This window comes from Rhinoderma darwinii, chromosome 5, assembly GCF_050947455.1.
Source record: "Rhinoderma darwinii isolate aRhiDar2 chromosome 5, aRhiDar2.hap1, whole genome shotgun sequence".
Classification (NCBI taxonomy): domain Eukaryota; kingdom Metazoa; phylum Chordata; class Amphibia; order Anura; family Rhinodermatidae; genus Rhinoderma; species Rhinoderma darwinii.
The window spans coordinates 335,299,114-335,321,015 of NC_134691.1; the positions used below are offsets into that span (position 1 = coordinate 335,299,114).

The 21,902-nt window shown below is 44.5% G+C and overlaps 1 protein-coding gene across 1 annotated transcript; it reads left to right on the plus strand.

Annotated features, from left to right (window-relative positions):
* Window positions 1–14,415: 14,415 nt before the first annotated feature.
* ARL4A (ARF like GTPase 4A) lies at window positions 14,416–20,754 on the plus strand. Its single transcript, XM_075827766.1, has 2 exons — window positions 14,416–14,525; window positions 16,616–20,754. The coding sequence occupies exon 2, from the start codon at window positions 16,653–16,655 to the stop codon at window positions 17,253–17,255; it is 603 nt and encodes a 200-aa protein (XP_075683881.1). The 5' UTR covers window positions 14,416–14,525; window positions 16,616–16,652; the 3' UTR covers window positions 17,256–20,754.
* Window positions 20,755–21,902: the final 1,148 nt, after the last annotated feature.

The window sequence follows — 21,902 nt, forward strand, 5'->3', positions numbered from 1 at the left end:
GCCCAGAAGCCTGGACCGCAAAAAGATAGGACATGACTTATTACGGCCGAATTTTGCGGTCCAGGCTCATTAAAATGAATGCACACGGCCATGTGCACTGCCCGTGATTTGCGGGCGGCCCGCGGAAGACACTCCGCGGCTGTCCGAACCGCAAATCAAGGGCCGTGCACACCACTACGGCCTAAGGCTGGGTTCCCACAGTGAAGCTTTGCTGAAGATCTTGCATGCATTTGTAAAGGAAGGCTTTAGGCTGGGTTCACACACACTATTTACAGACGTAATTCGGGCGTTTTAGCCCTGAATTACGTCCGAAAATGCGGCTCAAATGCGTCGGCAAACATCTGTCCATTCATTTGAATGGGTTTTACAATGTTCTGTGCCGACGGTCATTTTTTTTACGCCCCGCTGTCAAAAGGCGGGGCGTAAAAAAGACGCCCGCGTCAATGAAGTACCTGTCACTTCTTCAGACGTAAATGGAGCCGTTTTCCATTGACTCCATGGAAAAACAGCTCCAATTACGTCCATAATGGACGCAGCGAAAAGCGCCGAATAGTGGGAACAACCTACCTAGAGACATGGTGTTATAGAGGAAAAATACAGCAGGCAAGATGAGGGTCCTCCACAGAGTCTCGTCAGGAGACTTTAAGGCTGAGTTCACACGGGGCGGATACGCTGTGTAATAGCACGCATTTCATCCCAGGAGGCCGTGCTGGAGGAAGAAACACAGACTTTGCTGATACTGTATTATGCTGCTTTTTTTCCGTCCGCTATTCAGGACGGAAAAAACACAGCAATTCCGCAACGTGTGGACAAGTCCTAAGGCTACAAGCACAAGTTGTGGCTTGTCAGACATTCTGATCAAATTCAATAGCGGCCTGCAGCCGTCAACGCTAGAGAAACGTGGTATTACATGGCTGCCATTCAGATGACCCCCTTCCAAGACATCAATACGCTTTAATTGGGCATATTAACCAGAGTTTTCTGTGTGAGGAAATCCCTTTAGAGAATATATAGTGGGGTGAAATGCAAACTAATGTTCAGGGCTTATTCAGGCGAACGTGATATACGTCCATGCAACGCGCGTGATTTTCACGCGCCTCGCACGGACCTATATTAGTCTATGGGCCAGTGCAGACAGTCCGTGATTTTTACACAGCGTGAGTCCGCTGCGTAAGGCCGGATTCAAACGAGCGTGTGCGTTTTGCGCACGCAAAAACGCAGCGTTTTGCGTGCGCAAAAGGCACTTATCAGCTCCGTGTCAGCCCTGTATGATGCGCAGCTGCGTGATTTTCATGCAGCCGCCATCATTATGACACTCCGTTTGGATGTTTGTAGCACGTGGTGCTTTTCTGTTTACATTCATACTTTTCAGTGCGAACAACGCGTAAAAATCACGCAACTGTCTGCACGGCCCCATAGACTAATATAGGCCCGTGCCACGCGCGTGAAAATCACGCGCGTTGCACGGACGTATAGCCCGTTTGTCTGAATAATCCCTGAAACTCACGACATGTCCGTTCTTTGGGCGTTTTTCGCGCATCACGCACCCATTGAAGTCAATGGGTGCGTGAAACTCACGCATGCCACAAGGAGGCACCTCCGTGGGACGTGCGTGATTTGTGCAACAGCTGTCAAAGTATGAATGTAAACAGAAAAGCACCACGTGCTTTTCTGTTTACAAACAGAGTGTCATAATGATGGCGGCTGCGCGAAAATCACGCAGCCGCGCATCATATGCTGATGACACACGGAGCTGTCAAGTGACTTTTGCGCGCACAAAACGCACACGCTCGTGTGAATCCGGCCTCCGTCTGAGGACTGGACAGTCTTTGGGCTTGTCCACACGTAGCGGAATTGCTGCGTATTTTCCGTCCAGAATAGCGGATGGAAGATACGCAGCAGAATACAGTAGCAGCAAAGTGGGTGAGATTTAACAAATCTCATCCGCACGCTGGGTAAATATTCCGACCTGAAATTGACCTGCGGTGCGTATTTTTCGTACCGTAGCATGTCAATTCCTGCTGCGGAAATTGGACAGAATTGATGCGTTTTTCAGAGGAGAAAAACGCAGCAAAATACGCACCATTTTCTGCAGCAATTACGTTATGTGTGGACAAGTCCTTCCTGGGCACCTGTGAGGTAAATCATTGGTGGGGGCAATAAAAATAAAATAAAAATAATAATAATAATAATAATAATAATAATAATAAATAAAAATACTCACCTCTACTCCTGGACCTGACTATATATCTATATTGATTTTTATTATTATTTATATGCAGCATTTTATACTCCATTTGTTTTACATTATTTTAGGCTATTTTTCAACGCAAATAATCTACAGATTAAGTCAATTAATTTGACATCAACCGATCCTGATAGATGCCGAATTATCAAATAGTCTGAATTACCGGATGGTCATAAACAATAATAGAACAGGCGTATATGACTATCGGGGGGCAGAGGTTGCAGTAGCATGCGAGCCCTGGAGTCTGAGGGAGCCCAAAGAGTCCCATTGCCCTATATGACGAGTGGTTATTCTTGAGCCTATAAAATGCCATAATATATTGCATTTCTGTGCTGGATTATTGGATACTGGATTATAGGAATCTGCTGTATACTTACATGTTAACATTCCCTGTCCCTGTTTCCAGTCTCCTCTAGTAGTTGATACGATACATCTTGGGGTATTTTGTAACCGATGCCAGGGCTTCTCATCACCCAGGACAGCCGACAAGGACAAGTCGGGCACAGGTTGGTACACAATAGAAAAACAAACAGATAAACAAAGAAAATTAAATATAAATCGTAACCAATGAAGGATTCAAGACAAGATAATAGTCAAGGGTAGAGACAGGGACAAGTAACAAAAACTACCAGAGCAGTGCCGGCTAACAGGATTAGACACAGCCCCATAACTTCGATTTTCCCCAGAAACAGCGCCACTCTTGGGCCTAGGTTGAATCTGGTACTTCAGCCCAGTCCAGTTAAAGTGAATGAGCTAAACATCAATCAAAGAGGGAATACTCACCTTGACCTATTTAATCCATGAACAAAATACTAAAAATGCAGTAAAGACTGACACACAAGTAAAAAAAAAAAAAAAGGGGAGCAATGCACATTTCTATGGTATTTAAAGTCTGTGGATAGCTGGGTGACTAAGGGCGTTTCATAACGGCTGCCATTAGTGATTGTCACCCACGTTAAACATATTCCAAGGCCATTTGTTTCTCATTTTCAGTAACTGAAGAAATCCTGGTTCTATTTGTAGATAATCAGAAAGACACGTTCAAGACATAAGAAGAAGCCTTGAAGGTTTTAACCTCGCTGTGACCTCAGTCTTGTATTTATGGAGGACAGAGCGCTCTAATCCTCAGCGCTCTCTTCTTCTCACATCTGTCCCTCCCCTGCAATAGTAAATGAAGGAAGATTTGGTTCTAAGATCAGCTGCGGCTATAAAACCTTCACACAGGATTGCGCTGTGGATCGTGACGTTCTTACATCTTTGTAGTTGACTCAATCTTGACCTACATGGGCCAGACGCAAAACCATACACTGTATGTAGGGGCAAAACTTACGCCCTTTAAGAAAAAAAAAGTGTCCAGTGTTATTGCATAATGAAAACTTCTGCAAATTTCTAATATACTTTGTGTTTCAAGTCCTACCGGATTTCAAGATCTCTGCTTGCTGTCAGTTAACCCCTTAGTGACCAGCCCATTTTAGGCCCTAATGACCAAGCTATTTTATTCGTTTTTCTATAGTCGCATTCAAAGAGCTATAACTTTTGTATTTTTTGGGGGGGGATTATAAAAAAAAAAACTGAAATTCCGCCATTGTTCTATGCGTTTTTAAATTGACGGCGTTCACTGTGCGACGTAAATAACATGTTACCTTTATTCTATGGGTCGGTACGATTACGACGATACCACGTATGTAGAGGTGTTTTATGTTTTACAACTTTTGCACAATAAAAACACTTTTGAACTAAAATTATTTGTTTTTGCATCGTTGCATTCCAAGAGCCGTAACTTTTTTATTTTTCCATCAATGTAGTGATTTTTTGGGCTTGTTTTTTGCGGGACGAGACGTAGTTTTGATTGGTACTGTTTTTGGGTGGATGGGACTTATTGATTGATTTTTATTATTACTTTTTTGGGGGGCAATGGAAAAAAATTGAAATTTCGCCATAGTTTTTTGCGGTTTTTTTTTTAACGCCGTTCACCTTGCGGTTTAAATTACATATTAACTTTATTAATGGAGTCATTACGGTCGCGGCGATACCACATATGTGTACTTTTAATTATTTTTTACACTTTTACTAAATAAAACCACTTTTTATGGGAAAAAATTGATTTATTTTTTTACTGTAATTTTTATTACTAATCTTTATTTCACATTTATTATTTATTTCACTAGTCCCACTAGGGGACTTTACTGTGCGATCTTCAGACTTCGTATACCAGAGCATTATTGCCTGTCAGTGTAAATCTGACAGGCAATCTATTAGGACGTGCCTCCGGCGTGTCCTAACCGGCATATGTCCAGGGCAGACCTGGGGGCTTTCATCAAGCCCCCGGCTGCCATGACACCCCATCGGAGACCCGCGATTGCATTTGCGGGCCGCCGATGGGTGACAGAGGGAGCTCACTCCCTCTGTAAACAAAGTTAAATGCCGCGGTCGCTATTGACGGCGGCATTTAACGGGTTAAACGGCCGCGATCTAAGTAAACGTCGATCGCGGGCGTTGGAGCAGGAGCTCAGCTGTCATCAGACAGCTGAGTCCCGGCTCCAGCCTGCACGGGAGACTTAGACTAGGCGAACGTGAAAAGGCGTCAGCCTAGCCTAAGGCCCCTTAGTGACGAACGTTAAAAGGCGTATTGTTGGTCACTAAGGGGTTAATCGAAATATTCTTGTTTACATACAAAGGCTGAACCCCTTCCTGACCTAGTCCTGCTCCTACAGCTCAGCTGATGTGCTTGTTATGTCTCATCTCATGACGGGAGGTTAGTTTCAGACGAACAAAATCCGTAAATGTTACATGTCAAAGGGATATTCCAGTTACAACAAGTTACCCCCTATCCATAGGGTAAGGGTATGTTCACATGCTTACCAAAAAACGTCTGAAAATACGGAGCTGTTTTCCTTTGAAAAGCCGTTTTTTAAGCAACTCACGGCCGTTTTTGGAACTGTTTTTCTATAGAGTCAATGAAAAACGACTCTAAAAACGGCTCAAGAAGTGACATGCACTTTTTCTTTGCGGCCGTTTTTTTATGCGGCCGCGTAAAAAAAAAAAAACCCGTCGGAACAGAACATCATTTTTCCCATTGAAATCAATGGGCAGATGTTTAGAGGCGTTCTGCTTCCGATTTTTCGTCCGTTTACAGCCCAAAAAACGGCCGAAAATAAGCCGTGTGAACAGACCATAAGGGGTAACTTGCTGATGGGTGGGTGTCCGACAACTCGGACCCCCACCGTTTACGAGAACGTGGTGCCTGAAGTTCCCCGAACCACAAGTTTGAACCAAGTAGCAGGTCGCTCATGTGCACTGCCGCTCTATTCACTCTCTATGGGAGCGCCGGAGATAGCCGAGTGCAGTGTTATAGTGGATAGGGGGTAACTTGCTGTAACCTGAATATCCTTTTAACTTCTGTGGTTCCACGGTAATCTAAGTTTACTGTAAAGATCGGGGAAGAGCGGAAAGGGTTTTGGGTCTTGTGGACATATTATCAACGATACGGCTGTATTAGAGCAATCTGAAACCAACTATAGGGCAGATTCACACATGCAGATTTGATGCAGCTTTTTTAGGCCGGGTTGGCTTCTATCTGTTATGTTTTTCTGTTTCCACTCTTGGCTTTGGCTAAAAAGAAAAAAAAAAAAATTGCATAAAAAAACCTGCTGGGTTTACACGGGATAAATGATCATTAATACAATCGTTCCGTCCCCATACAGTTGACATAATATCAGCAGCACATCCCGTTTACAAGGTGATTTTAAGGCCGGGTTCCCACGTAGTGTAAACGCTGCGGAATTTCCACAACGGAATTCTGTGCGGAAATTCTGCAGCCTTTACAGGAACAGCAAAGTGGATGAGATTTCGTAAATCTCCTGTCCACGCTGCAGAAAAAAAACCACGTAAACAATAAATTGACCTGCGGTGTGGAATTTAACCCCTTAATGACGAGCCTATTTTAAACCTTAATGACCAAGCCGTTTTTTACGTTTTTCCATCGTCGCATTCCAAGAGCTATAACCTTTTTATTTTTGCGTCGACATAGCTGTATAAGGTCTTGTTTTTTGCGGGACAAGTTGTATTTTTTAATAGCACCATTTTGGGGGACATTATTTATTGATTAACTTTTATTAACTTTTTTTTGGGGGGGGGGGGGGATAGAAAAAAACCTGAAATTTTGCCACTCTTTTTCGCGTCTTAAATCTACGCCGTTTACCGTGTGATATAAATAACACAATAACTTTATTCAGCGGGTTGTTACGATTGCAACGATACCAAATTTGTATAGTTTTTGTATGTTTTACTACTTTTACACAGTAAAAACGCTTTTTTTTCAAAATTATTTGTTTTTGCGTCTCCATATTTGAAGAGCCGTAACGTTTTTATTTTTTCACCGATGCGGTCGTATAAGGGCTTTTTTTTTTTTGCGGGACGACTTGTAGTTTTTATTGGTACCATTTTGGAGTAGATGCGACTTTTTGATCACTTTTTATCACATTTTTTTTAAGTCAGGATTCACAGAAAACAACAAATTTTCCATAGTTTTTTCCATAGTTAAAGAGGCTCTGTCACCAGATTTTGCAGCCCCTATCTGCTATTGCAGCAGATCGGCGCTGCAATGTAGATTACAGTAACGGTTTTATTTTTAAAAAACGAGCATTTTTGGCCAAGTTATGGCCATTTTTGTATTTATGCAAATGAGGCTTGCAAAAGTACAACTGGGCGTGTTTAAAAGTAAAAGTCCAAGTGGGCGTGTATTATGTGCGTACATCGGGGCGTGTTTACTACTTTTACTAGCTGGGCGTTCTGACGAGAAGTATCATCCACTTCTCTTCAGAACGCCCAGCTTCTGGCAGTGCAGACACAGCGTGTTCTCGAGAGATCACGCTGTGACGTCACTCACAGGTCCTGCATCGTGTCGGCCACATCGGCACCAGAGGCTACAGTTGATTCTGCAGCAGCAACAGCGTTTGCAGGTAAGTAGCTACATCGATTTACCTGCAAACGCTGATGCTGCTGCAGAATCAACTGTAGCCTCTGGTGCCGATGTGTCCTCGCTCGTCTGACACGATGCAGGACCTGTGAGTGACGTCACAGCGTGATCTGCCAGAAGCTGGGTGTTCTGAAGAGAAGTGGATGATACTTCTCATCAGAACGCCCAGCTAGTAAAAGTAGTAAACACGCCCCGATGTACGCACATAATACACGCCCAGTTGGACTTTTACTTTAAACACACCCACTTGGACTTTTGCAAGCCTCATTTGCATAAATACAAAAATGGTCATAACTTGGCCAAAAATGCTCGTTTTTTAAAAATAAAAACGTTACTGTAATCTACATTGCAGCGCCGATCTGCTGCAATAGCAGATAGGGGCTGCAAAATCTGGTGACAGAGCCTCTTTAAATAATGTAATAGATTTATAGTCGGGGACGCGGCAATACCAAATATGTGTAACTTTTTTACTTTATTTAGTTTTTTTAATAGTAAAGCATTTTGTAAGGGGAAAAGCTGGGTTTTTTCACATTTTTCACTTTTTTTTTTTAAATTAACTTTATTAAACTTTTTTTTTTACTTTTTTACTAGTCCCATTAGGGGACTTCACTATGCGATCCTCCGATCGCTATTATAATACACTGCAATACTTCTGTATTGCAGTGTATTACTGCCTGGCCGTTTAAAACGGACAGGCAGCTGCTAGGCCTCCGGCATGATCTAGCAGGCATTCGCTCCATGCAGACCTGGGGGCCTTTATTAGGCCCCCGGCTGCCATTAGAGACACAGACACTCGGCGATCGTATCGCCGGGTGCCGGTGGGATGAGAGGGAGCTCCCTCCCTCTCTCCAAAACCACTCAGATGCGGTGCTCGCTATTGAGCACCGCATCTGAGGGGTTAAACGGGTGAGATCGATACTAATATCGATCTCACATGGCAGAGCAGGGACGCTCCCAGCCCTCAGCTGCCTCTAACAGCCGAGAGCAGGGAGATTTGACGCTCCCTGCTCTGTTTACTTTATCCTGATGCAGTGCCGTAAAAAGGCATATGCATCAGAATAAAGCCCGTTAGTGGCCGCCGTTAAAAGGCGTATTGGCGGTCACTAACGGGTTAAATCCGCAACATGTAAACTTATGCTGTGTTTTTGTTGATTTTCCGTTGCGGCTTTTCCCCATTGAATTCAATGGTGATGCAAAAACCACATCAGAAAGCCAACTATTGCGACTTTTGCGGCAGAAAATCGCAACTACAGAAAAAAAAAAAAAACATACTTATCCAAAACGCCCCCTTCTTCCAGTCCGGCCTCCTGAGACGATGTTTCATCCCATGTGACCGCCGCAGCCAATCACAGACTGTAGCATCACATGTCCTGCAACGTTCTAAGTATGAGCGTTTTTTATGCAGGAGAAATTCCGTCCGAAAAACATTCTGGTGCGATTTTTCGGACTCAAAGTCCTGCGGGTTCCAGGTTGGATACGCCGCGTGATTTTTACGCAGCGTATTCTACCCGTGGGAACCCGGCCGAAGAGCAGCATAAAGGATGACATCAGCCGACATTACAGCGCTCGGCTGTTTTCGTCATTCTCAGACAGTGAATGGAGTGGCGGACGCATTCTCCACCGCGGCTCCATTCAATGTTCTACTCACTGTGGTCGAGCACTAAGGAGGAACTGAAGATTCTCACAATCGCTGGGGCCCCCACGATCGGAAAATTATCACTTATCCTGTAAATAGGTGATAATTTATTAATGTGGGAAAACTCCTTTAATATATAAAATAAACTCCTGTGGATTGTCTGTGTTTCACTAGTGGATTTTATGTTATGGGTCGGGGTTATTATGTCACTGTGTGTACAGTACAGCAGGGCGTGCTCATCGCTCACACCTCATGTACCTAACACACAGGTGCGGCAGGTGTGGTTGTCAGTCCGGTTACACTTAAAATTAGTACAGGGGTTACCAAAAATAATGATTATTGTTATCAAAGAAGTTTTCACAAAAACATAAATGATCACCTAGAGCAGGAAGGGTCACTATAATTTTAAACTTAAAATAAAATAAAGAAATAAAATAGGAGCTTCATCCTTTATAACCTTTATAAATCATCACCTATCCACAGGATGATCATTTTCTGATCACTGGGGGTCCCACCGTGAGTATAGTGGTCCCGAACATCCCGTTCCTCCCTAGTGCTCGACAGCAGTAAGGCTTCATGCCCGCTTCAGTCTTTTTCTTCAGGGTGCTAGCCGTTTTTCTGACGCCTAGCACCCTGACCCATTCATTTCAATGGGGCGATGCACACGTCAGTTTTTTTAACAGTCCGTTGCTCCGTTCCGACCAAAATAGAGCATGTCCTACTTTGGTCCGAAATTCCGTGACCGTGAGGCCCATTCAAGTCAATGGGGCCGTCAAAAAAACTGAAGGCACACGGAAGCATCCTTGTGCCGTCCGTGTGTGATGTACCCGTTGCCTAGCAACGGCCGGGCGGGCAGAAGTACATTAGAGATATATTACACTAATCGGCAGCCACTTGTCTCTATCCATCACTGATAGAGAAAAGAGGCTGCTGATTAAAAATAAAATAAAAAGCAGTTCATACGTACCCGGCCGTTGTCTTGGTGACGAGTCCTTCTTCTTCCTCCAGTCCGACCTTCCTGTATGACGTGGCAGTCCATGTGGCCGCTGCAGCCTGTGATTGGCTGCAGAGGCGGTCATGTGGGATGAAGAGTCATCCCTGGAGGCCGGCCTTCTGAAGTCATCCAGTCCGGCGTGACCGCCACTACAGCCTGTGATTGGCTGCAGCGGTGATATGGGATGAAACGTCATCCCAGGAGGCCGGACAGGAGGAAAATGCAGGGAGTTCTGGGTAAGTATGAACTGATTTTTGTAATTTTTTATTTCATTAAAATTTTATTTTGCGAGCGCAGAGCATGGTTATTCTTTAGCGCTAGTCACTGTCCAGGGTGCTGAAAGCGTTACCGCCGATCAGTGCAGCCCATTAACTCTTTCAGCACCCTGTACAGTGACTAGCGCTGAACAACCCTGCTCTTTCAGCACCCTGGACAGTACCATGCTCAGCGCTCGAAAACGGAAACACTGAGTGCACACGGAAACCACACAGCCAACAAAACGGGCACACGGGTCCGTCAAAAACGGCCGCTAAAATGGTGAAGGAAGTGTGCACGAGGCCTAAAGAGGAGGACATTGAATGGAGCGGCGGTCAAGCCTGTGCGCTTCCGCTCCATTCAAAATCAATGGGAATTACGGAAACAGTTGAGTGAAGCAAGGAGGATCTGGGGTTCGGGACCCCCATGCTCACGATTTGTGGGTGTTCCTAGCATTGGGTGCCACAGCGATCAGAAAATGATCACCTATTCTTTGGATAGGTGATAATTTATGATTTTGTGAATACCTCTTTAAGGGCTTGTCCACACAACGGATTTGCTGCAGAAATTTCCACATAAACTAGCAGACAATCCGCACCATTCCATGCGTTTTTTATTACGGAAACCAGTGCAGATTTTTGCTGCGTTTTTTTCCTTTCCACAGCAATAATCGACAACCTAAAATTACGCACCGCAGGTGAATTTCTGGACTGAAATTTTATGCAGCGCGTGGATGACATTTATTCAATCTCACCCACTTTGCTGCTCTGTATTCTGCTGCTTATTTTACTTACGCAATTCCGGACGGAAAATACGCAGCAAATCCGTTACGTGTGGACAAGCCATGATAATGAGAAGTGGACACAGAGGAGGGGGCACAACAGCAAATATTCAGTATTGTTTCCCCCTTTGTGTAGGTTCATGGGGCCACCACAGGACAGTTTTCTACTTCTTTCTGCCTCCTAGAAAAGCATGCAGCCTTTGGCATAGAAAGAGCAGAGGGCGATCCCCAGCATAGTGCCCCCTAAGGCTATGTTCACACGGAGTATTTTGGGGGAGGAATATCTGACTCAAAATTCCGTTTGGAAGTTTGAGGCAGATATTCCTCTCCCTGCACGCCGATTTTCGCGGCGATTTTCGTGCCGTTTTTCGCCCGCGGCCATTGAGCGCCGCGGGCATAAAACAGCGCAAAATACGCTTTCTCTGCCTCCCATTGAAGTCAATGGGAGGTCAGAGGCGGAAGCGCCCGAAGATAGGGCATGTCGCTTCTTTTTCCCGCGAGGCAGTTTTACTGCTCGTGGGAAAAAGACGCCGACGCCTCCCATTGAAATCAATGGGAGGCGTTCTCGGACCGTTTTTGCCGAGTTTTGCGACGCGGTTTCCGTGTCAAAAAACTCGGCAAAACACTCCGTGTGAACATAGCCTAATACTATCTGTAGAACAGGGCCCCCTGACTCCCGTCCTACCTTCTCCCGCTGTTTCTGCTCCCGGCCAGGAGTACAGACACAGACAAGCTCGCTGAGCTACTAGGTTTCCGTTAGTCCAATTAAAACGGATGAAAGTTATGGAAATAGCGCAGAAAGCAGTGAGTTACGCTGTTTCGCCAGCTCATGAGTTTCGGAAACAGCGTAGCACGCTGTGCTACGCAGTTTCCGTAACTCCCATTCGCTTTTATGAGATTTACAGAAACAGCGCGGATCAGCCAGCTCGTCTATTTCCTTTCACTCAGCAAACTCGTCAGTCAGTGGCCGGAGAGCAGCGACAGCGGGAGAAGGTGGGACGGGGTCAGGGGTCTCGTTCTAGAGAGAGGTGCGGGTACCAGCGGTGAGACATAACTGCCAGAGATGGGAATAAACCTTCAGTGTAAAAACCTTCAGTTTTTGCGTTTTTTTGCGACAGGTTCGCAGCGATTCCGCAGTAAAAAACGCAACCCAGAAAAAAAAAAAAAACCTTATACTTACCCAGGAGTCTGTGTTCCTCCCTCCAGCGCAGCTTCCTGGGATGACGCTTCATCCCATGTGACTGCTGCAGCCAATCACAGGTTGTAGCGGCGGTCACATGGGACGAAACATCATCCCAGGAGGCCGGCCTGGATGACATCAGAGGGCCGGCCTCCTGGGATGATGCTTCGTCCCATGTGACCGCTACTGCAGCCAATCACATGCTGCAGCGGTCTCCTAGGATGAAATGTCATCTTAGGAGACTGGCCTGTTGGAATTCCCTGCGACGCACAGGGCGGATACACGGTGCTCTATTACGCTGTATATCTGCTCCGATTCCGCAAATACAATTGACATGCTGCAGCTAAAAAAAAAAGCACCGCAGGTCAATTTGTGTGCGGAATCTCCGCATATCACGTACGCAGCGCGTGTATGAAATGTCTCGAAATCTCATCCACTCCTCTGCTACTGTGTTATGATGCAGGTTTTTCTGAACGAAATACGTTGCGAAAAATCCGCAGTATTTACGCCACGTGAGGTCTAGCCCTTAGTGTATAAAATAAATGTGTCTATTAACTGACGTACATTAGTAATGGAGTAGAGTTAGATTACACAGGGCTTGTTTCTAGTCAGGAGACACATAGGTCTGCATTGGAGCTGTATACACAAAACGGTATAAGATTTTTTAAGGTTTTGCAAAATTGCTTACATTTTTCTTTAGCAGCATTGCTCGTGCAGATGGTCCTGTCCTTTAATCATCGGATAATGAAAAGTCCTGTATCTTTTTAGTATACTTTATTTTTTTTAATTCCTCACGGTTTATAAGATTTCTGCTTGCTGTCAGTGAACAGCAACTTTTTTGTTTTCATCCTAAGGCTGAAACCCCATCCTGACCTAAAACTTCACATACTACTTCTAATACTCGCTATCATTGGTGTTATTGTGAATAGGGGGTGGCCGGTGCCAGTCACACCGCTGAGGTTGGTCGCCCTACTTAGGGGCTCCATATCAGCTGCCTGGACGGCCTGTATAGTGTGTATGGGTGCCCCTCGGATGAGCTGTACTAACCTTATTAATGGAGCTGATAAGAAAACAAAAATCATCCTTATAATGCAATCTGTGCTGTGCGGCCCGCGGTGTCCTGCACGTCTATGTGAAATTCCTCACGTAGCAAAAAAAGCAACATGGAGGGGTGAAGTTCCTCACGGTGCGACTTTCTGCTCCGTTCTGTTTTTAGTTTGTTATGAGGGCACTGTGGCTGTCAATGTTACGGGGTACTGTGGCTGGCACGGTTATGAGGACCCTGCGGTGTTCACTATGGGCTGTGAAAACGTGCGCCGAATGATGAGAGAGCTTGTTGATCGGCGCTCGTTTCCTCCTTTCACAAGGAGCCGTGTTTGCGGATGGAGCGATCGTCAGGGTATGTTCACACGGCTTATTTTCGGGGGAAAAAAAATCGGAAGCAGAACGGCTCCAAACATCTGCCCATTGATATCAATGGGAAAACGGCGTTCTGTTCCGACGGACGGCCACGTAAAAAAAAACGCCGCGAAAAAGAAGTGCATGTCACTTCTTGAGCCATTTTTCACAAACTCTATAGAAAAACAGCTCCAAAAACGGCCGTAAAAAAATGCCACGAAAAACGCGAGTTGCTAAAAAAACGTCTGCAAATCAGGAGCGGTTTTCCCTCGAGAACAGCTCCGTATTTTCAGCCGTTTTTTGGTTAAGCGGGTGAACTCTGATCGCTCGTCTCCATACATTTCCATCATGTCGGCAGCGCGTCTCCTAGTTTACACAGGGAGATATGCTGCCGTCTCGCGACCATTTTATTGGCCACGTAAACGAGCAGAACAGCCGACGATCGCTCGTTTGCCCGTGAAAATTGCCTTACGGGTCTGTTCACACGTAGAGAAAATGCAGCAGATTTTTCGTCCAGATTAAAAAAAATTATATATATAAATGATACGGTAATTTATACGTACCTCAAACCGGCGCATTCAAAAACCTTTCCTCACATAAAACGACGCTTCCTACGGCTACCTCAACTAAAAAAATCTAAAAGAGAGGAAACAAAAAACATTCAGTGCGTCACTAAGGGGTTAAACAGGACTTGTCTCTACTAAGTAACCGCCATGCCCGCTCCAGGCCTCGGTAATAAATCACCACAGCTGATAAATGTCGCAGCGCGACCGTCACGACTGTTATTTGGCGCCAACAGGTGAACCAGCACAATAAACATGACGGACAGGAGTCTGGACCAATAAGGAGGCCAGGCAAGGCTATAATGGAAGAGAGCCTCGGCGGCCAATCCGGGAGTGAGTTGAGGGAGGGGGCGTGGTTTTGCGCGCAGTCACTTGTCTGGTAATGTGCCTGCCGCTAGTGTGTGCGCTGCCGCCGCTGGGGATAGTCGGGTGATGTGGGCTCCGTGCAGATAGCGGACACTGCAGCACTGCGACCACCCCCGGGATTTAGAGGTAGGTGTCCTGTCATCGGCTTACGAGTTGTTATTCTCCCGGGGTGTGCGTACTTCTACATTGCCGCTAATAGACCTCATTATACTATACTAGACGAGGCGGTGCGCATACTTTTACAATCGCCTGAGCGTCACTTGGTCATGTGACCGGTGGTTTTTAGCTCTGTCTTAGTAGAAACCACCTGAAGATGGGAGTTGGGGGTGCACATACTTTTACACGGGCTTTATTCTGATCCACCTGCTGCATGATCATTGTAATGCTTCTCAGAAGACAAGAAGGGGGCACATACTTTTGCATCTGGGTGTTTACAACTCAGTTGCTGTGGTCTTATTACACCTCCACACTGACAGGTTAGATCAGTTCATTAGTTACTGTACCACTACACACTGGCTGACATAGATCTGTGTATTGTGTCTGTAATGTAGACTTGTTGGGGGTGCACATAGTTTTGCATTGGGGTATTTGCAGGCCGTGCAGTGGTCTTACACCACTCTATACACTGGCTGACATACATTCGAACAGTGCTTTGTATCTGTATTATAGACTTGGAGAGGTGCGTTGCTAGGGGTGCACATACTTTTGCATCTTTACACTACTTGTGCAGTAGTCAAACTGTACCACTATACTCAGTGACTGTCCTAGGTCAGTGCATTGTCTAAGTAGCAGGCCAGGAGAGTGGTACCATTGGGGGTGTATATACTTTTGCAATGGGGCATTCCCTACTCTTAGACAGTCACAGTAGGCTTACTACTCTACACACTAGATTGTGACTATCTTAGATCAGTGCACTGGATCTGTATAGCAGACAAGGAGAGGGGTATCCCTGGGGGGTACACATACTTTTGCATTGGGGTGTTCCCAGCTTTTAGTAGGCTTATTACACCTCTCCAAGCTGTGGCTGACCTAGATTAGATCAGTGCATTGTATCTGTACTACAGACAAGGCGAAGGAGTAGCATTGGGGGTGCACATACTTTTGCATCTTGATGTTTACACTTCTTAGACCGTGCAATTGTCTTATTACATCGCTCTACACGCTGTGGCTGAGAGATTAGATCAGTGTATTGTATCTGTACTACAGGCAAGGCTAAGGGGTAGCCTTGGGGGTGCACATACTTTTGCAACATTGTTCCCGGTGCAATAGTCTTACTACACCTCGCTGGATACGGACTGTGGCTGACATAAATGAGCGCATTGTGTCTGTAGCGCAGATTGGGGGTGATATTGTGTTTAATCTGCGTCTACTTAACCCCGTCATGACCTGACAGGTTTGTAGTTTAGCAGTATTAATGATCCCTGCACCCTCCTCCGCTGTGGAGTGTACTGCAGTGCCCCTGCACCTTGCACTTGTATATACGGCTGCAGAACCTGTATATACAGTTGGCCCAGTAAAGCTATTCCTGGTGACCCTGGACAGCTGGGCCAGTTCCCAGTGACCACCCCCTCCCCCAGGATCTAGTGATCATTGTGGCGTGGTCTTTAAAATGAGCCAACACCCCTTTCCTGCAGGATTTGTTTTCCTTCTCTGCACATTATCACCTACTCCAGGATCGGGGAGGAGGAGGGGGGGGGGGATTATCCCGGCGGTCTCCGCTGTCAGCCATAATCCATTTATTGATCTGCTCCGCATCTGCGCTCCAGTGACTACATGCATAATTTACCGCTGCCATCGTGTATTAGTGATCGCGTTCATCGCATAGATAAACAAATGTGAATTTGTTTCATTTCCCAAAAAGATGCATTTAAAAAAAAAATTACAGAATATGGTCAGTGCTTAATATTTGGAATTTTATTTCTATTGGTTTATATATATATATGTGTATATTTTTTTCTTTACATTCAATTCCACTGTGGTAGTTAACAGGTTAAATCTGCACGTGATTAAAATGATTTCCAAATATTTTCTTAATTTTTCTAAATGTATCTTTTTTTTTTTTTTTCTTTTATTAAAATGTTTTAAACTATTTGTAAATGTATTTAATCAAGGGTTAATTGAACCTATTAATTACCAAATCAAAATGTTAAAAATAATTATTTTATTTAAATCTTACAGAAGGTAAAAAAAATTATTAAAATTTTTTTTTTTTTTAGGTGATTTGCTGAATCTGGATTTATAATACTCTGCAAAATGGGGAACGGTCTTTCAGAACAGACTCCAATCCTGTCGGGGATCTCTCCATTTCAGGCGCTGCACATCGTCATTTTGGGTCTGGATTGCGCCGGTAAGACGACCGTGTTGTACCGGTTACAATTTAACGAATTTGTCAATACCGTCCCCACCAAAGGATTTAACACGGAGAAAATTAAAGTTCCTCTGGGTAATTCCAAATCCGTCACCATTCACTTTTGGGACGTCGGGGGCCAGGAGAAGTTGAGGCCGTTGTGGAAGTCGTACACCAGGTGCACGGACGGGATTATATTTGTGGTGGACTCCGTGGACGCCGAACGCATGGAGGAAGCCAAAACGGAACTGTATAAAATCACAAAGATCTCCGAAAACCAAGGAGTCCCGGTTCTTATTGTGGCCAACAAGCAGGACCTCAGGAACTCCTTATCTCTGTCGGAAATCGAGAAACTGCTGGCGTTAAACGAGCTCAGCTCGTCCACGCCGTGGCGCCTCCAGCCCACATGCGCCATTATCGGCGACGGCCTGCGGGAGGGCATAGAGAAACTATACGAAATGATCGTCAAACGGAGGAAAATGCTCCGACAGCAAAAGAAAAAGAGATGAAAATTTGTCGCCGAGTTCTTTGGAGCGCGACAAAATGGCGTAGTTCTGCCCCGTCAGTATGTTGACGTTAACTAGGGTTAGGTCAGGAAACCTGGACCCGGCTGGTGTTAAAGCTACAGTACATCTTAATTTCTAGTCGTGCCGATCCAGCAATGCTCAGTGTGTCTGAGTCGTGTAAACACCAGGCGATTCCACCGTGTACGTCAGCGGACGCGCGGGCTGGTGAACGGCGAATGTTTGCAAGGTGTTGACATTTCAATAATGCCTTTAAGGCGAGCGATTGTTCCTGTGACGTAGTTGACACGCGGGAGATAAATTAGGACGTGACGACCCCCCCCCCCCCTTTTTTCTTATATAATATCCGACATTCCAATTATTATAGCCTAGGGGGTGGGGGAGGGGTTGGATATACGGTCTGTGCTGATCTTTACTTTTAAGACTTCTGAGGATAATCCGTGCGGTGCATGAAGGATTTCAATCATTTCCTTTTTCTTGTTTTTAATACAATTTTTTTTTTCCGTGACATCTCAAGACGATTCTGAATTCTATGAAATACGTCTGACTTCTATATCCCGTAGGCCCCGTCACGCGTTCGCTGCATTTAAATCATATAATATTGAGTTAGTTTGGAAATAGTTTGCTTTTATTTTATTTTTTTTTACTGTCTTTCATTCCTATACTCCAATCACTTCGAAAGCTGCATCCAAAATCCTGAAAGCTGCAGGATCTTCCATCTCTCTGCTGCCCTCTGCTAAATTAAAATGCATATAGAGTGCACTCTACTGTGGTGAGATTTACTATATCTCCCAGAATGCCATTTTGCCACGGTGCAGTGCTTTGTAGTCTATCAGCACAGATTCATAATAAGGAAAGTTTGAATACAGCTTTGGTTGTGATTGGAGTATAATACATGGATTAACTGAAGATCATGAAGCTACTCAATGTTATATGTAGGTAACAAGTGGAGCTACACTTTAAGTTCAACGCCTCATTGCTTCAAGTGTGGTTTTAGAAATTTGTCTAAATTTGGTACAGAAGCACAAAAATCACTCTATTTTTATAGATATATTTTTTTTGGGGGGGGGTTTTGTGGGAGCAAAGTAAAGTTTCTTCCCGAAAAGGTCGGAATTCTGATCATTATGGTACAATAAGCCCCACCCAGGGTAGTCCGCCTCTTCACCCATATGATTGTCACCCGTTAATTAGCTTGGGCATCATTTTTTCCCGTTTTATGAGATTTTAAAGTGAACTTACCATTATTATTTATTTTAAGAACTCTGCCTGTAAATTGTTGCATTTTCCTGATATACTTGACATTGCTGCGGTGCTCCTTTTTTTTTTTTTTTTTTTATATATATATATATATATTAGTACAGAGTGTAGTTTCTCATCCCCACACACAATTGCAAAAAGTTCCGCTACCTGCTGTCACCACTAGAGGGCATGTTTGTATGTGGTTCTTTAGGTCCCTAAGAGCCATAGACTATACAGGTTTCCCTCTAGTGGTGACAACAGGTAGCTGAAATAAGTGTGGGGGAAGAGATCATCGGCGCCGTGTACTAAAGAAACGGAGCCCCGCAGCCTGATCAAGTATATTAAGAGAGTGCGCCAAATCATTAATGCTGCTGATTTCTTATGCAAAAAATGTCTTGGTAGGTGTCCTTCAATTTCCTATATTTTACCTCTGCACGTTCTGTTAGACGGGGCGACTAAACCTACAAGTGGTGCTAATACCTTTCCATGGTCTCTACGTAACGGCCCCTAGGACGGGCTCATGGACCCCCCCCCCCCAAGCTGTGGATTAGTAGGGGCTGTAATGTGTATAGAAGTTATAAAGAAAATGGCGGCCATAGATGTACAGACTTGGTCGGTGACGCATCTGCCTGTCCTCAGACGACATTCCTCCCCTCTCCGATCCGCCATTGTATAAGGCAGGGGCTCAGCAACCTTTGGCACTCCAGCTATTGTTAAACTACAATTCCCAGCATGCCCTAACAGCCTTTGGCTGGGATAATAAAGCCTTTAGGTGTCGGTGCATACTGGGACTTGTAGTCTCAAGAGCTGGAGTGCTGAAGGTCGCTGACCCCTGGTATATGGTGTCCGGTCTTTCACCCTTTTTTAGGAAAAAGGTTAAGGATGATGTGCAGTTTCCATTATGTCTGTGCTATACTTCGTACTCCGTCATTGACTGAACTGTCCCCCGCAGTTCCTGTTTATGAAAGGGCGTTACCAGGAGCCTTTTTAGAGAATTGTCTGACACCGGAGAACAAAAGCCCGTACTTGTCACATTTCATTCATACCATGTTAGTCAAGTTCCAGCTCAATGAAGTTATTACGGCTGTACACGACAATTAATTTCAATTTCCAAATAAGTTAAGCACAAAAACGTTCATATTTTTTTAAAGAAAAATATTTATTTATGACTTACCTCTGAATAAAGCTATGTCTTCACTATTTCAGTTTCCTATCTCTTACCATAGCAAAATAATATTGTTTTCCAGCACTTTATAAATAAAGTTTGTTGAATAAGGCTCAGGAGGCGCTCACCTGCGCTAGGCCTTAAGTGTTAGCTGTTTTGACCTTGGCAACCAGTGTATTAGTTTCATTTTTGAGTGTGGTTTTGGTTCAAATCTGGTTGCTATGGACAACAATTTTTTTTTTGTCACTGACGCCTGACCTCATAGTAGATCACAAAATGGAACAACCAATCACGTCACTGCATTTTCTAAAGTATGCTAGAATCTGGTCGCTATGGGCAACACAATCACTGATGCTGGAGTCTCTCTGTGCTCTCTTCAATAAACTTTATTCATACATTCACTGTGAACACCTTTTAGCTCCTGATTAGTCGTTGTTCGGACAGTTCTTGCAATCCAAATATAAAATTTTACTCGTTTTATTTTAACATGCATCTGATTTTAATAACATTGGTAAAGGTGAGATCTTAAATGTGTTCCTTTGGAGGTTTATAAATAAAGTTTATTGAAATAAGAGCAATAATTTGGTCCCTAAAAGAAGATCTTAGGGACAATAGCTACCCGGGCAGTGCTGTTTGTTTACATCCATGACAGGTCCCTCAAAGATCTCTGGGTAGCCGTGGGGACTCAGTCATTGCGGTGTTTGCATTACAAAGTATTTGCATTTTCAATAAACTTTATTTATAAAAACATGGATATCTCCTTTAAGAGGTGGTTGCAGATTACGCTAACGGGTTTCTGAACGGAGACGTACCCTTTAACCAACCATCAGTCACAATTTTCGCTAAATACCAACTTGCACTTTAATTTTTTATTTTTTTTTAAGGGGGAGGGGTGGGTTATTTTATATCTACGTTTTTTCAATTTGTCAGCTGTCTGTAAAGATTCTGATATCCGACTGTTGCCGCGGCATCTGGTGGAGCTTGTACGTGATTCTGTGTTACCGATGTAGCGATGTCTGTATTTATAAGGAAAGACCCCAAAATGAACACTTCAGCTTCAATAAAATGAGTCTTAAAGTCTATGGCGCTCGTTGTGGTTCATTACTAATATATAAATATATGATGTAGCAGAGCTGACGGAAAATCGGATCCTTCTTCAAACGTCACTCCTTGTAAGATCGGCACCATAGGCGTCTGATGTCAAAATCGTGACGATTGGTTAGTTTTATATGATAAATTCAGCTCTGCTACATCTGTGTGTAAGGGTATGTTCACGCGCTGTGTTACGCCTGAAAAAAACGTCCCTGATACGCCTACAAACATCTGCCTATTGCTTTCAATGGGTCTTACGATGTTCTGTTCCCACGAGTCTTCATTTTACGTGTCGCTGTCAAAATACGGCACGTAAAATGACGGCTCGTCAAAAGAAGTGCAGGACACTTCTTGGGACGTTTTTGGAGCTGTTTTTCATTGACTCCATTGAAAAACCGCTCCAAAAACACCCGTAAAATATGCAGCGAAAAACGCGAGTTGCTACAAAAACGTCTGAAAATCAGGAGCTGTTTTCGCCTCAAAACATCTCCGTATTTTCAGACGTTTTTGGTCACTGTGTGTGAACACACCCTTAGTTATACATCTGAAAACGTTCTATTATGATGGCCGCCATTATCACCTATCCTATTGCAATCAAAATAAAGAAATATATGGAGTCGACTTCTATTTGGGTCCCAGGAGATCAGCCCCCCCCCCCCCCCTCTCTCTCTCTGTTCTCACCTGATCAGACCTGTCTCTGTCTGTAAGGTAACTGCCTGCAGCAGGAGCCCTCCCCCACTGCTCTATATACAATAGTCATACAAAAGACCTTATTACACGGGCCAATGTTCACGATCATCTCCCTATATAAACGGCAATGATCAGCCGATGAACGAGCAAAGGTTGTGGCCAATAAAATGGTTGCTATTCGGCGCCACATCACCCTGTGTAAACAGGTCTGCTGCCAACGCATGGGAATGGTTGATCCCCGTAACGATCGCTCGTCCCCACACGTAACCGATCCTTGTGACGGGAGCAAACGAGCTGTCTTGTCATTCGGCGCTCCTGTTCATGGCCAAGTAAAAGGACCTTCAGCTCAGATGAATGGTTGTCTCTGTGATACATGGGGCGGCTCTCAGAGCCAGGTACCCCCCCCCCCCACTATGATGTCCCAAATAGGATAATTAATCCAAAAT

Coding starts and splice junctions, on each gene's coding strand:
- ARL4A (XM_075827766.1), top strand. CDS start 16,653: ATGGGGAACGGTCTTTCAGAACAGACTCCAATCCTGTCGGGGATCTCT.